Source organism: Mastigoproctus giganteus, chromosome 14, assembly GCF_048544385.1.
Source record: "Mastigoproctus giganteus isolate SK-2022 chromosome 14, ASM4854438v1, whole genome shotgun sequence".
Taxonomy (NCBI): domain Eukaryota; kingdom Metazoa; phylum Arthropoda; class Arachnida; order Uropygi; family Thelyphonidae; genus Mastigoproctus; species Mastigoproctus giganteus.
In genome coordinates, this window is record NC_143588.1 from 34,061,661 (window position 1) to 34,075,927 (window position 14,267).

General features: G+C 36.6%; 2 protein-coding genes across 4 annotated transcripts in view; one reads left to right on the top strand and one right to left on the bottom strand.

Annotated features, from left to right (window-relative positions):
• Positions 1-14,267, top strand: part of LOC150075057 (transducin beta-like protein 3) — a 472,089-nt gene that overhangs the window by 449,596 nt on the left and 8,226 nt on the right. The window lies entirely within an intron of this gene.
• The window catches only part of LOC150075058 (mitochondrial uncoupling protein 4-like), a 308,741-nt gene continuing 308,449 nt past the window's right edge, over positions 13,976-14,267 (bottom strand). For both annotated transcript variants that reach the window (XM_090388936.1, XM_090388935.1), the window contains one exon: positions 13,976-14,093. In XM_090388936.1, the coding sequence (XP_090245062.1) occupies positions 14,022-14,093 (72 nt within the window). In that variant the 3' untranslated portion in view covers positions 13,976-14,021. The remainder of the gene's footprint in view (positions 14,094-14,267) is intronic.

The following is a 14,267-nucleotide window of genomic DNA, read 5'->3' on the forward strand; positions in this document are numbered from 1 at the left end:
CCAATTATAATAAATAATTATTTAAAATTCAGCAGATTTTGTAAAAATACACAATATTTCATCCCTTAGATTCAAAATAAATTTAATAATTTAAATTTGTACTTGATTATTTAAATTTTTTCACTGAAAAAAATTTTTTATAATATGCATGGTACTTTTTATTAACAGTTTTTAAAAATTAAAGCCAAACAAAATCTGCTCTACAGTAAAAACAAAAATCTAACCTGGAAACAAATGGCATTCTAAAGATTCATAGTAATTAAATTAAACACACCTACAACACTGATAAACCAGTGAAAAACTATTCACTGGTGCTCAAAATATACTCCAGAAACATTTTTTTGCAGGAAAAAAATATTTTCTCCATTTATTTGTATATTTTGGAAAATAAAGACAAAAATAATTTTTTCACTGCAAGTAGTTACACAATTATAATTTTTCCAAAGTGTAAAGTACACAATAAGTTGTCCATAGACCTTATGTATATTTTGTGATTGTATTTCACTAACCTATGCAAATATATAATTAGAAGAGCAAATAAAAATGTTCTTATCTATGAACCATAAATAATATCCTCTGCAGATGTGTTGTGGATTTGGATGTCCACTCCAGATATCTGCCAAAAAGTTTGCCATTCTGTCTCTCTCTCTCTCTCTCTCTCTCTTTTCTTGAAATATCAGTGAACAGATGATAATGTTGCTTTCACCAGGTACCACATTGTGCATACAGAACTGTGACTGACTGAACTGAGTTCAAGAAGATGGTTGGAAATAATTTCTTGAATATTTTGACGAATTAGAAGGAATAGTGAATAATGAAAGAATGAAAATTGAAAGAGTGTTAGCAATGAATTCTCAGCATTATTAATGACACAGTTCGCAGAATTACCAGGGTTCAGACAGTAAGGAAGGGATGCATTTGCCTTAATGCGACATTCTATTTAAGAAAAGTAAATTGAGTAAGTAGTCTGGTTTCCAAAACAATTATGTATCAACAGGGGAAAAAGTACATTAAGTTTAAATTGTGTCAACATTATTTTCATGCCATCGAAAGTCTTTTCCAAACTTTTGTTAGAAATACTGGCATTGGGATCATTGCTGTTAGTGAGCACGGTAATGGGGTAAATGTGGCTTTAACTACAGTAAACTGTAAAATCCTGCACTCTAAAATAAACTTTACAAAAAAATCAACATCTTGTAATCTGTAATTCAGCACTCCTATTAATGATTGCATTTGTCTTTAAAAGTCCATGCAAGAAATTGACATTTCTTTATTTGTATAAAGGGGGATTGCAAAGCTGTTGTTTCTTTTCATCTGTTTTTGAAGACAGAAAGATTTAAACTACACAGATAATTCAGTGAGCGTAATTTTCACAGCAGAACAAATTCATTTTTAAGGAGTGCGCTACTTAAAGAAGTAGTGCAGAAGGAGCAGAAACTTTCAAAAAAGAACTTGTTAAAATTATTGAAGAGGGATATTATGTGTTATACTTCTCAACAAGTTTCATACTGAAAGAAGAAAAAACATGCCTTTCAAAGAGGACCTCTATAAAAGGTTAACTGGCCATTTGTTGAAAAGATGAGACTGCTATCACAAACCCTGTCTGTAGTGTGGAAATTAATTATTCTGTTGAAGGATCTGGGTCATCGCTATGTACATTGATTGGATAATAATGAAGGTTGGTACTTGTAAGGATATTCAATTGCTTGAATCCAATGTAGATTTAAAAAATTTAGGCTTCTCTGTGACTTACCTGGGTTATAAAAGTCAAGTTCAAAAGGTATTACAGCCCCCCCCCCCCGTTATAATGCGGTTCGCTTTACGCTGATTCGCTATAACGCTGTTCTTATATTTTAACCTGTATCTGACTATAACACTCTCACAGATCACTATAACGCTCTTTTACAGATTGCATTTTTGGCATATTTAACGAAATCGTTTCATTTGATGGAGTCAATAGCTTGCAAATGAATAACAAAACAGCATTAAAATGTTTCCCACGCTCAGTGAAATTTTCTCGCACGCTAATTTAATTGCAATACAGTGACTTATTACATAGTTCCGAGCTCAGCATTTTAAAAAATGATCAAGTATATTGCTTGTAATATTTGCGTTATATGCATTTATCCGAAGTCTAGTGATCACTCGGTACAGCATTAGACATTGTGCGTAACAGACAGTTTACTTGAACATTGGGCGCCTCCTTAGCCAGATGGGAAGGAGCAGCAGTGCGTAGCCCACGCTTCTTGATTAGACCAGGGTTCGAGCCCGTCACCACCAAATACGGAGGATGCGGAAAGGTCAGGGAATGACCACCGCATATTCCTGGAGCAATATGGCCTTAGTTGCTAATGCTCCTAAAAACCAAAAAATAACTTGAACATTCTATCGTAATTAATGCAACCAACGCAGTTACGTTTTCGAAGAGTTAATAATGGCAGACAAGAATGAAAAAGCAACTTCTGGGCGCAGTAAGAAGACTATAAATGTCAGAAAAAGACTGAAAATTAAATTAGACATTTTGAAGCGAATTGATTCCGGTCAACGACAAGCAGATGTGTGCCATGATTTAGGACTTACAAGTTTACCTGTAAGAACAATTATAAAAAAATAAAGAATTAATTTTAGCAGCGGGAAAGATAGCTGTTCCACTGCAAGCAACTAGAGCTAGGCCGACTATTAGGATTGAAACGGAAAAACTTTACTAATTTGATTGAAGATAATATCCATCGCAGAATTCAATTAAGTTAAATGTTATTAAAAAAAAAAAAAAAAGAAAGAGAGAGAGAGAGAGAGAGAGAGAGAGAGAGAGAGAGAGAGAGAGATTAGCCAATATGATGGTCTGAAGAAAACTCACCTGAAAAAAAATGTGGAATCATTTAAAACTAGTAAGGGTTGAATAGATTTAAAATCCAGGGAGAAGGTGCAAGTGCAGAAGGAGCCGAAACTTTCAAAAAAAGAACTTGTTAAAATTATTGAAGAGAGATATTATGTGTTATACTTCTCAACAAGTTTCATATTGAAAGAAGAAATAACATGCCAGGTAAAGAATAAAAAAACATGCAAAGGTTTCAAAGTGGTGAAGGATCAGTTGACTTTATTGTTGGGTGGTAACGCTGCAGGGGAATTAAAATTAATACCCCATTTAGTTTATTTGGAAGAGGGCCAAAGTTCAACCCAAAATCAACACATTTTTCATGATTAAATTCATGATTTTAATTGGAATTTTAAGTTTAATTTTGATATGTAAGTAGTTACCACATAATTATATATGTATGTAATGCAGAATATTTTATGTGCAAATATTTGAATATTAAATATTTTGACCGACATTTGTACATCTTTTCACTACCGTTTATTATTGATTAGGAAATATCCTATGGCACCGACCGCAACTCACAAATACATATGTTACCTTATGGGAATGCGGCGCTCTGTTTTTCCAGAACGAATTATCAGCGTTAAGCGGGGGTGACCTGTATTTACTATTCCTGTCACAGGTGTCCACTGTGGACATACAGCACGACGTTGTTATGTAAAGAAAATAGTTGGTTCTCACTGTGCAAAGAGTGGACACATCAGAAATGCAACAGTATGCCAGATGGATGTGATTATGAAACCTACTTCTGCAAATTGCTCAGCTATGAATCATTTTATGTTGCATTCTGTTTGAAGTACATTGTTCCAGAATGCACTGCAGTTGGTTTTGAGTAGGACAACGACTTCTTAGTTTATGCTTCAGGATGCATGGACTTGATTGCTCTGTACTGATTTTGTTTTCCTCTCCTATTTCTTTCTTCTTCTTGCTATTATCAGTAAGCAGAAAGTTAATCCCTAATGGCTCTACATGCCAGGGATGGTAACCAACTAGTGGCAGTATATGGTTGATATCTATACAGTATCGTATATAGGTGGTGGAATTGCCAGAAAAGCTGACTGGGCTGCCTAGTTTAATAATAATAATTATTATTATTATTATTATTATCATCCATAGCCGAGTGGTCAGGAGCAGGAGTGCAGTAGCATACGCTATTTGAGTAGACCGGAGTTCAAGCCCCTGACTGCTAAATATGGTCGATCTGCCAACCCGCACTGGACCAGCATGGCAGATTATAGTCCATTTCCCTCAACATGAATTGTTGAGGAGGCTTCCGTCCTGCAGTGGGTTGATAATGGCTGCAGTTTACTTTTACTTTTTTTACCACTGGATATAAACCGAAGATAAACAGGTCCACCTCAATAGACGTATGATGTCAAAGAGGAATAGTAATCTTACTGCAGCGAGTGTGGTGCAGGATAAAATCACTCGCGTTCAGGCCTTAGGCAGAGGGTTGGTTCGAAAGAGTCTCCCGAGGAAGGCAGAGGAGCAAGTGGCACTGTCCCCCCTATGGCTACCACAAGGGAAGGGCAAAACCATCCTGCCCAACCAACTGGAAGTGCTAACTGTACTAATGACCATCCAGAAAGAAAGAAAATGCAACACATTAAGTGGAGCATCGAAATTTAATACATTTCATCATGCGAGCATACTACGAAATAACCAGGCTAACGACCGCTATGACAATGTACAGGTCGAGACTACATACCTAGAGGTTGGAACGATTCCTGGATATTCAGGTCACTGAACAGCGAATAGCCGACCAGAGAAGGATCATTGTCACGAAGAACCTGATAGCTCCTGCAATCTTGAAAAAATCAAGCAGAATGTGAGCGATCAACTACAAAGAACAAAGATTGTTCAAAGACATGAAACCACAGGAGGAAGAGCAAGAAGATATACAACCTAATGGAAAGAGACGACATCATGATATCCAGAATAGAAGAGTGGAAGTAGGTCCTAACAGAATTCGAAGGAATTGACCCTACAAAGACCTCTGTGATACCAAAGCAGAGACCCAATAGAATCTTGTGAAAAGTCACAGACCACCTAATTGGCAAATAATACCATATCAGCTCAACAACAATGGTGCAACGCTGGAGGCCACCCAACAGCCATAGCATCCACTAGGATTAATGGAAGAGAAACAAGAGACTAGCAGCAGAAGAACCAAAAAGAGAAGGAATGTGCAATATAAGAAAGAACACTTGAGCAGAAGATAGAAGAATTAAGAGTGAAGATAGGCCAGTTGACCAAGTAACAATGGGGTAATAGGAGTAAGAAATTGATTGGAAAAGTGGAGAGCACCCTCAAGAGAGACAGCAGCCACAGTAAACACGAGACCAAAAATCAGAAAATAGCAGAATACTTAGACACACTGAAGCAGAACCTCCTCACACTCAGTAAGAAACTGTGTTAATATAAAGAGATCTCCCACAGGAAAATAAACAACTGAATCTTCGATGAAAACCAAAAAGCCTTCTACAGGAGTCTTGGAGAAGACAGGAAAGACAGAAATGCACCATCAGAGCAGAAGATGATTGAGCTCTGGGGAAACATACGGATAACACTCCAGATGAGGGAACACATCCATGATAGGATGATTTGAGACTTGTACAGAGCGAGTAGTTTACAAAGAAAAGGAACCTGAAAAATAATCTTTTTTTCAGATGCGCAGGTAGATTTATTTGTTATGTGCTTATACTGAGAGAGAGATCTCAGTATTCGCGACATTTCTCAGGAACATAACCCCCACGAATAGCAGGGGTTTACTGTATATTTAAATAATGACTTAAAAGTTTAACATACAATTTGAATTATCGGATATATATATATATAATCTCACAAATCATCCCAATCTGCATTCTTGTAACATCAACAATACAATTCTGAGAATGGCCACGAGGGAAAGCCTCTACTGGAGAAGATATCACCAAGTTGTGATCTTAGTTACCTAGAGGATCACTCACCTCGACTATGTACTCTGAAAGGTTTGTGAGAAAAACATTCAGTGTTGAGTGTGTGGTTAGGGTTGTATGTTATTGTGTGGTAGGTACTTTGAACAATCTACAAGGTGAGTAGTATTTGCAGAAGCTTCAGGATCTTGAACAGCTGAGACCATGTGACTAGAAAACTGAAGAAAACTTACGTAGTGAACACTGGACTGGAGAAAGTCAAGTTAAAAAAAAAAGTTCCAAGTGATTAGTAAGAGTTGTAAGAATGGTAGAATTGTAGAGTTGTACATTTGACAGAATAGGGTAGAAAGATTTTAAGCCAGAGAAAATCAGAGGGGATTTGAAATTAGTATTTCTTTGACAGGGAATAACAGAGTGGACATATACTAAAGTATTGCCTTTGAAGCGAAAGGAGTCATTGATAAAATAATTAGGAAAGCTGAAATGAGTAGTGGTTGAGGCAACCAATAATTTGGATTCTGTCAAAAAAAGTAAATTAGGGCTTCGTAGGTTATAGGTGGAATAGATATCATTAAGATTAAAACTGAAACCTATTTATGAAATGAACTAAAAGTTTTTGGGAGGTTTAGATCTCCATGTAGATATGTTGTTTCTATTAGTTGAACTGTTCATAATGCATTCAGTAGATAACAAAAAATAGAGCAGGCACATATTGTATGAAGTAATGAAATTTTTGGATATGGCATAGATACAGTAAGAAATCACCAGCTCCTTGACACAATGTACATACTACTCAGAATCCATCCAGTCACTAGCTAGCAGAGTAGATAAGATAATATATTGTTTACTGTAATTTACCATCCTGTCAACCTATATATTATTCGCAAACTTAGATAATAAGCTTGCATCTGCAAATTAAGATAACAAGAATTCCTTCATTAGTATCATTGGAGGCGCCTCCGTAGCCAGGTGGGAAGGAGCAGCAGTGCGTAGCACACTCTTCTTGATTAGACCGGGGTTCGAGCCCGTCACCACCAAATACGGAGGATGCGGAAAGGTCAGGGAATGACCACCGCATATTCCCGGAGCAATATGGCCTTAGTTGCTAATGCTCCTAAAAACCAAATAACAAACAGTATCATTAATAAATATTGCAAATCAACAATGGGCCCAGCATAGAACCCTGGGGCACTTCACTAATAACATTAGTCACAAAAAGCAATGCTCATTGATAAGCACTCAACTGCTTGATGTAACTGTCTTCTCCCACTGAACAATCCATTTAGACAATAACAATAACTTACACCTATGTAACACTGCTCCAATTTGTACAGCACTAATTTATGTGGAACAGTATCTGAAGTCTATGATATCAAAATTATATTATCATTTACAGGTTTTGTTTTTTGTTGTTTTTTTGCATCAGTTGCTTTGTCAATGTGACATGGTAGTATCCAATTAGGTTGATTTGGAGAAGTTATCCTCTTAACAAATCTACACTCTCTGCCACATATTTGCACTGTCTACATTGCATTAAATGACTAATGGTCTTGCATTAGTCCTTTAAATCAGTGGCTCCATTTTTTCTCTACAACAGAAGTCAAGCTTTTAGGTCTGAGATTACTTACTTAACCCTTTGATCCCTATTTGTCAATTGGGGAAACATTGTATATGTCCAGTGTAGTGGGGCTGATGGTTTGCTTACCTCTTTTTCTGCCACTCCTAATATAATTAGTTTGTCCCATCCACCCCATGTGCCTCATTTACTTTTAGCTTCCATAATTTCTTTTCCACTTTCCTCTCAGTTATCACAAAATCATTTAGTTCCGTGTAAGAATTTGTTATACTCTGGCATCCTGTTCTCCACAACCATTTCCTCTTGTGTATATCAATACAAAATATATATTTGTCAGCAACTTGAACAGGATAATCAACAGTTATATCTAGTGGTCCGATTTGATTCATTATGTTACCTTTAGTATTTGCATCGGTAAAGAATTCTGCTGTTTATCTTTGCATTCTTTAAAACCTTCCTTAGCTTATGTAACCCCCCCTTTTGAAGTGAGTGGAGACTAGTGACTGATGAATACATTAAAATTGTATTCAAACTCCTCTGACATACTGTTTGTTCTGAGTATAAATGAACATTATTTTATACTCACTGTGGGTTTCTGTATCCTGATAATTTATGTGCATCCTATGTTACTTTGATTTCGGCCACTAGTCTCATCAGTTCATCTGACATTCATTTAGGCTTAAACATTGAACAGTATTTGTTCGCTAGTAGTTCTTTTATCTGTAGATTTTTAATGTATTTAACTGCTGCTTATAATCAGATTGAGAAAGCTTTCCATTTTTGCATCTTTCTGACGTGCTTTCTATACCCATGAGATTACAAGTTTCCATCAATATCTGGAGAGTTTAAAGTACCCAATTATAAGATATTCTGATTTACTGGCCCTCTGTTTGTATAATTATTCATTATACTCATCACAGTCAGTTGGAAAATACCACAGTACCACTTTCAGTTCTGTTTTCCAGAAGGAAACTGATTCAACATTGTACTGCAGAAGACCTGGGAATAATTCACAAGTTATAAAATATTGTAACTATCAATCAAGGTACCAAATATTTTGTTCTTATTTTTAATTAAATAAAGATTGGTGGAATAGTACAAGGGCATGACTGCCTGGAAGAAAATTGAAAAGGTAACAAATAGGGTTTTGCTTTTTAAGAGCTCTAAAAAGACATTATTATTATTATTATTCACATGGGCTCTAATGATATTAAACTGTGGATAAATATCTAGGCGTACCAAAGGGGGAAAAAAAAAAAAAAATCCTGCAATGTTGGTAATAATGTGTAGACAGTTCCCAACTTTACGAGTTTATGTAGATGAAGGCATTTGCCGTTGTACTAAACATTTTATGGGGTATTTCAGTAGAAGTTTTAATTAATACACCACATGCAACAGATGCTTGAAAGCGACGGAGTGTATGGTGCCTGGTGCTGTCCTCAGACCTCCCATCATGAGAGTGCCTCCTCACCTGGGGTTATGGGGTGTCCTCAGTAGTGACTTCCTTATTTATTATTAATTGATTAATTAATTTTTTTTTTTTTTTTGTGGTCATAAGTGTGGCCGGTCATAAGTCGCATAGGTTGTAAGTTGACGACCAAGTGTATTAGTAATGGCTGCATGGTGCAAAAAAGCCTAGACTTATGCTGCACTAGCCAAAAAAAAAAAAAAACACTTAATTAGTTAATAAAAGAAAAGGAAATTAAACCTATCATCCTAATTGGTTTCCCTCTCCCAGAAGGTACTATCAGATGGTCCTTTGAATTATCCCCAGACTGTCTACCACCCATGTAGGCAACTTATTCCAGTAATTTATAACTCGCTGGCTAAAAAAAAAATTCCTGCAGTCCAGTCTAAACATCTCCCCCCCCCAATACTTGAATTCATCTCCCCTAATTCTAGCATCATTTATAATGTTGGACTAGGAGAGTTGGTTGAAATAGAAGCAATCCTATATCAAAAATAAAGGTAATCCCTGTTGATTTCACGAGAATAATAGAATAGTAGGAATTATCGAGCACTTAATAGCTCTCTATTATGAAATCTACCTTATGTTATGTAAGTTAGTGAGATGCTCTGCTCTGCCTACACACACACACACACACACACACACACCACACACACACACACCAAACACACAAACACACACACACACACACAGTAGTTCTGCATTGTATGGCTACACATTGTGGTTTGAAATGCTGTATAGTGAAACTTCTCCTAACAGACACCTCTCTTTAATGGACATTTTCAAATTCCCCAACTCTCCTCGATTGGTTTTAACGTGTTTTCAGCTTCTGTCTAGCGGACATTCTCTGTAATGGACGCGGACAGGCAATCTGCACTGTTTCGTTTAGATCAGCACTTTAATTTGATCTCCCCATAACGGACAGCGGGCGAGCTCACGGCCCTTTTTCTAGGAACGTTTCTTCCATGTATTGCCTCAATCGTGTGTTTATTTTCAATTTCCGGTTCTCTGAATTTTATCAAGGTTTACGTCGCGGTTCTAAACCCTTTTTTAAGAATTTTAAGGCACGTTTAAAACTTCTGATGAATTCAGTGTGTGCAGGGGGGGGGGGGTGGCCTTTCGTCTTTTGAGTTTCAGTTTTCAGTTTTGTTCAGTGTCGTGTGAAGTGCACAATGTCTTCCCGTAAACATTTAACTTTAAAAGATAAAGTCGAATGCGTCATGATCGGCAAAAAAATAGTGTTCGCAATCTCGCTGCAAAGTTCAAAATCGGGAAGACGCAGGTAAGCAACATCCTAAAGAAAAAAAAATGAACTGCTCAAACAATTTTGGCAACACGTAAATGATCAGGTTCAAAAATGATTCCAGAAAACTGTTGGACTTCAAATTGACAATGTTACGTATGAGTGGTTTTGGCACGCGCGTGCTAAAAAAATTTCCATTAATGGGCCTATTATTAGGGAAAAGGCTTTGGAGGTTGTGGGATGGCTAGACAAGTTCAAAACTCGGCAAAAAATTTCTTGGAAAACCGTAAGTGGTGAAGGTGGATCTGTTGATACTAGGGTTGTAACAGAGTGGAACCGTCAAATTGGAAGATTTATGTTGTGATTTTGAACCTAAGGATATTTACAACTGTGACGAAACAGGGTTATTTTTTAAAGCTCTTCCTGAAAAAACAATGTCTAAAAAACGAAAAGTGCCAGGGCGGAAAAATTTCTAAGGAACGCTTGACTGTACTATTGTGTACAAATATGCTGGGAGACTTTGAACAATCTCTTGTTATAGAAAACAACAAAATCCTCGTTGTTTCAAGGGCATAAAGTTGAATCTTTTGAATGTTGACTGGAAGTCTAATAAAAAAAGCGGTGGATGACACAAGATATCATGAGTGAATGGATAAGTCACTTTAACCAAAACATGATTCATCAAAACAGAAAAATTATTCTTTTCATGGATAATGCTGCATCTCACCAGCACATTGAATTGTCCAACATTCAAATCGTTTTTCTGCCACCAAACACATCTGCAGAGTATCAGCCCTTGGATCAAGGGATAATAAAAAATTTTAAACTTCACTACAGAAAACGTGTTTTAAGACATCTCATTGCAAACATGAACGATGTAACATGTGCGAGTGACCTTGCAAAGAAACTCAGCATCCTAGTGTGATTCAATGGATTTCCTCTTCAGTAAACGCAATTAGAAAACAAACTGTTGTGAACTGTTTTGTAAAGTCTGGCTTCTCAAAGACACAACTTCAAAAATTGAAGTTGTGAACAGCAATGTGGAAGCACCAAGAAGAACAAGAACTTCAACATCTATTGATAATGTACAATACTTCCGCTAAAAATGACCTTGACTACAAAGATATAGACTCAGACCTCACTACAGAAGATGGTGCTCTAGATATCAACGACATTATCATCGATATTTTCAAGAAGTTCCTCATGCGGATGAAGAAATGGAAGGAGGTCATTCTGTTGAAGATGAATCACAGGAAGCTGCTTGTTGCTGCATGTTGAGACATGTTCATACGTGCATAGTAGCCGCCGCGCCAAGTCGATGGGCTCAGTTATTCATTAGTAGTGAGAGTGTAAAGTGCTTGCGGTGGCATCGTGGTCACGAAATGAGATAAGGACAGTTTTGCGGTATAATTTCATGCGTGGTTTAACCATAGACCAGTGCTTAGAAGAAATGACTCTTGCACTAGATGATGATTGTCCACATCGTACAACGATATTCAGGTGGTATAGAGAATTCCAAAGGGGAAATTTCACTCTGGAGGATTCTGAGAGGCCGGGAAGGCCCATGAACGTCAGTTACGGAGGAAAACGTTACTGCTGTGAGGAAAATGCTTGACGAAAACAGGCGAGTGACCTACCAACAGATAGAGGATACTTTGGGCCTAAATGCACCAGCAATTTGTTCGATTCTGCAAGATCATTTGCACGTGAAGACACTTTGTTCTCTCTGGGTGCCGCATCAACTGACTGAAGAGCAGATGACACGACGTGTGACTTGGTGCCGGGGAGATGTTAAAAAAGTTTGATAAGGGACAATCTCGGTATGTGAACAACATCGTAACAGGTGACGAGACTTGGCTGTACTATTACGAACTGCCGACCAAGGCTCAAAACAAAGTTTGGGTCTTTGATGATGACAACACACCCGTAATTGTCAGAAAATCCCGATCTGTAAAGAAGAAAATGATAGCTGTATTTTTCAAATCGAGTGGAATTGTGGAACGTGTCGTTTTGGGACATGCAGAAGACAATCACAGCTAAGTGGTATACTGAACAATGCCTGCCTAAAGTCATTGGATCTATGAAGAACCTGTGGCCAAAGTCAAGAATGGACACCTGGTACCTCCATCACGATAATGCTGCAGCTCACCGCGCCAAAGCCTGCACCGAATATTTGACCACGACAGGACTGAAACTTCTCGAACACCCTCCCTACAGTTCAGACCTTGCTCCCTGCGACTTTGCACTGTTCCCGCATGTGAAAATGAAGCTAAAAGGGAGGCGGTTTTCCAGTGATGAGGACCGTCTACGGGCTTGGGACAACAAGTGTGCTTTACTCCCTAGTGAAACTTGGCAGAACTGGTTTAAAGATTGGTTTCGGAGGATGGAGAGGTGTATTGAATGTAGAGGAAATTACTTTGAAAAAATTAAATAAACAAAGCTGTATTGCAAAACTTTCCTAGTACCCTTTGTATTAACAACGAACCACCGATGAAAATAGAAGCAGCGCTCATACAAATCAATCGTTTATCTCTTGTGTATGTAATTGTATATTATTTACAAAATATTATTCAAAATCCATATATATTTTAATTTAATTTTACATTAAACGTTTAACGATTTTTCTTTCTTTCTTTTTTTTTTTTCTCCCTCAGACTTCTTGTTAGTGACATTTCTCTCTAACGGACACATTCTCGTTCCCCATGGCTGTCTGTTAAAGGGAAGTTTCACTGTATTGATGAATTTTTAGCATTGATTTATTGCAATTAATATTCATAATTTTGATATTTTTGTTACTTGAAATTTGAATAAAGAACTTGTAAACCCAGTAAATCATAAAGCGAAAACTCGTAAAGCGGGAACTGCTTAGATTTGACTGTGCATTACTGTCCAGGTATGATAGAGTGATGAACTCATAGTTAATTGGACTCTTTAAGGCTTCAGGGGAAGTTTTTTTGTAGAGGTAGGATACACAGGAACAGAGTTGGTATATTCTCCAATTTTGCTACCATGGTAGACACTTTTTCCACTATGTATTACGTTGGGGAAAGATGGAGTTTGCAATGGTCCTACAATTGACATAGACCATATCTTAACATAAAAAAAGGACAAAGAATGGGTTGTGTGTGTGTGTTTTTTTTTTTATTGTAAATTAACACATGCAATAATTTTCGTTATTCTTAATTTTTCTAAACAGTTACCTTTATATTCTCACTAACAAAAAATTAAAATCAAACTTCCTATAGTATAAAGAGTTAGTAATTGTTGTCTAAGGCTGATTATGATCTTGGATGTATAGCAATCAGCTATGGCCATGTGGCATGAAGATTATGCCTGGGGTATGCATGAATCTGCACAGCACCAAATAACATGGCTAAAATGTTAACTGAGTGCCCTTTTTGGCTGGCCTACAGTAAAAACAAACTTTTTCTTTTAGGGAGGTTTCTCTGATAACAAAGGATACAAATATAATAATGTTATTTCCTGTTCAAAAATTATAATATGGGGAAATTATTATTATCATTAGCCATATGGTGGGAAGCCTGAAGCTTATGCTGCACCAGACAAAAAAAAATTTTCTGAATTACCGAGAGAGAGAGAATCATCTGGAAGGTCTGTGGTATGAAGTGGATCCAGTCAAAGAGATAATGTGGTTTGGTAGTTATATTTTTTAAATAATAGTAATAAAAAAAGGTTATGTAAATTTTACAATTTATTGTTATTAGGTAACAAGGCCTACAAATATTATGCTATAGATCAGAATACAACATGATCTTTCAGATGTAGATTTGTATGAGCTACATCACTATAATTAAATTTTTATGTTGTTTTATTGTGAAATATTTCTTCATTATAAGAAGGATATACTATAAAAATAATATACGTGTGTTGTTTTCCAATGTAACAAATGCATCTGTGTTTATATATGGCACTGAAAGGAACTAAAAGGAGGATATGCCACATATTCTTCTGAGTTCTTCATATGTAACCCAAAATGTTAAAGACCATGGTGCCTGAAAAATAAAGTTAATATATTATGTTTCACAAGAATGCACAGTAAATAAGTTAAATTAAATAGGCCTGATAAAGATGGAACACGATTAAAAGAAAAACAAACAAACTAATAATGATGGTATTTGGTATAGTCTGTCTTTAATCTGAAAATACCATGATAAATTGCCATACAA